Source organism: Stegastes partitus, unplaced genomic scaffold, assembly GCF_000690725.1.
Source record: "Stegastes partitus isolate 25-593 unplaced genomic scaffold, Stegastes_partitus-1.0.2 Scaffold1996, whole genome shotgun sequence".
Taxonomy (NCBI): Eukaryota; Metazoa; Chordata; class Actinopteri; family Pomacentridae; genus Stegastes; species Stegastes partitus.
Genome location: NW_007579727.1, coordinates 10,316 through 11,802, shown reverse-complemented (window position 1 = coordinate 11,802; position 1,487 = coordinate 10,316). Strand labels below are relative to the sequence as shown.

At 41.4% G+C, this 1,487-nt stretch overlaps 1 protein-coding gene across 1 annotated transcript in view; it reads left to right on the top strand.

The window, feature by feature from the left end:
* The window catches only part of LOC103373494 (abhydrolase domain containing 12, lysophospholipase), a 16,669-nt gene that overhangs the window by 5,850 nt on the left and 9,332 nt on the right, over positions 1-1,487 (top strand). The window contains exons 3-4 of the mRNA XM_008303391.1: positions 19-140; positions 1,389-1,481. Coding sequence (XP_008301613.1) covers positions 19-140; positions 1,389-1,481 — 215 coding nt within the window. The remainder of the gene's footprint in view (positions 1-18; positions 141-1,388; positions 1,482-1,487) is intronic.

Genomic DNA, 1,487 nt, shown 5'->3' with positions numbered 1-1,487 from the left:
TTGTGTCTGGCTCCTCAGGCTGAGTCTGGTGCTGAAGCTCAGGAGGATCCTGATGTGGCTGCTGCTCGTCTACGTCTCCGTCCCCGTCATCATCAAGCTGTGTCCGTCCATCCAGGCCAAACTCGTCTTCCTCAACTTCGGTGAGTCTTCGTCCGGATCGGGATCCTCAGAGGATCGATCCAAACATTTACTCCTGAAGTTACACTTTGATGAGACAGAAACTGAGACCAAGCTGTGAGTGTGTGAATAGTCGAACGTCTGGATCAGGATGGGTTCTGGTTTCTATGTTCTGTAGAATACATCCAGTTACTCTGAGTCCAGCTGACAGAACCATGTCTGACCTAAAAAATGCAATAAAGATGAAAATGAAATTAATAAAAATAAATTAAAAGGAATTAATAAAATGCAATAAAAATAAACAAAATAAATACAATTAAATAAAAAGCAAGAAAATCAGTAAAATACAAATCAAACGGAACAACAGATTGTGGCCACTGAGTCCTGGACAGACGCTGCCCACAGGTCATCTGAAGACTTCTCTGGTCTCCATCGAGTCCTGCTGGCAGAACATCTCTGAGTTCTGCCTCCTGCTTCACGTTCTGGTTCCTCGGAGCTGCAGGACGTGGAGTGTAACAGGAGAACTGAGCTGTTGGCTTATTCATCCGAACTCGACCCACAGAAGCTGATTAATTCATCAGCAGCTTCACTTTCTGCGTGTCGGATAACGAGACGCCGCTCGGCTTCTGCACTGAGCTCACAGTGAGCAGCTTCACAGAAGTTCATAAAAACAAGAAATACTCTTCTGTTCTGCAACTCCAATAGAAATTATGAATAAAATGTTTTTAAAAAATGTTAACATTTTCCAGCAGTATAAGAAAATTGATCAAATGTCCTAAAAGTCTCCAAAATATCAGTAAAATATTATTGAAATTCACAAAAATGAATTTGAATGCCTTAGAAATGTCCAAAAAACATGAGTAAAATGTCAAAAAAGAAAAGAAAATGAATAAAAAGATCTCTAAAATTTGAATAAAATACTTAAAAAGAAATATTAATACAAACTATAGAAACAGATGAAATGTCTCAGAAAGGTCAAATATATTAATAAAATGTCAAAGAGAAAAAAAGGACACGATAGAATTGTAACAGATATGAAGAAAAAGCCATCCGGATGGTCCGGGTTCGGGTTAGGTGGTTCTGGGCGTGATGACGTCCTCAGAGTGACATAAAAACTCATTCTGACAAAGTGACTTTAAACATGTTGACCAGGTAGAAGTGGTCAGACATCACATATGAACTAGGTTATTACCTGAAGGGAGGCAGCAGGTGTTTACGACCAATCAGAAGCAGCCGCCGTGTCACTTGACGTTACCTGTGCCTCTCCACAGTCCGGATGCCGTATTTCATCGACCTGCAGAAACCTGCTGACCAGGGATTGAACCACACTCACAACCTCTACCTGCAGCCGGAGAGCGGCCTGAGCATCG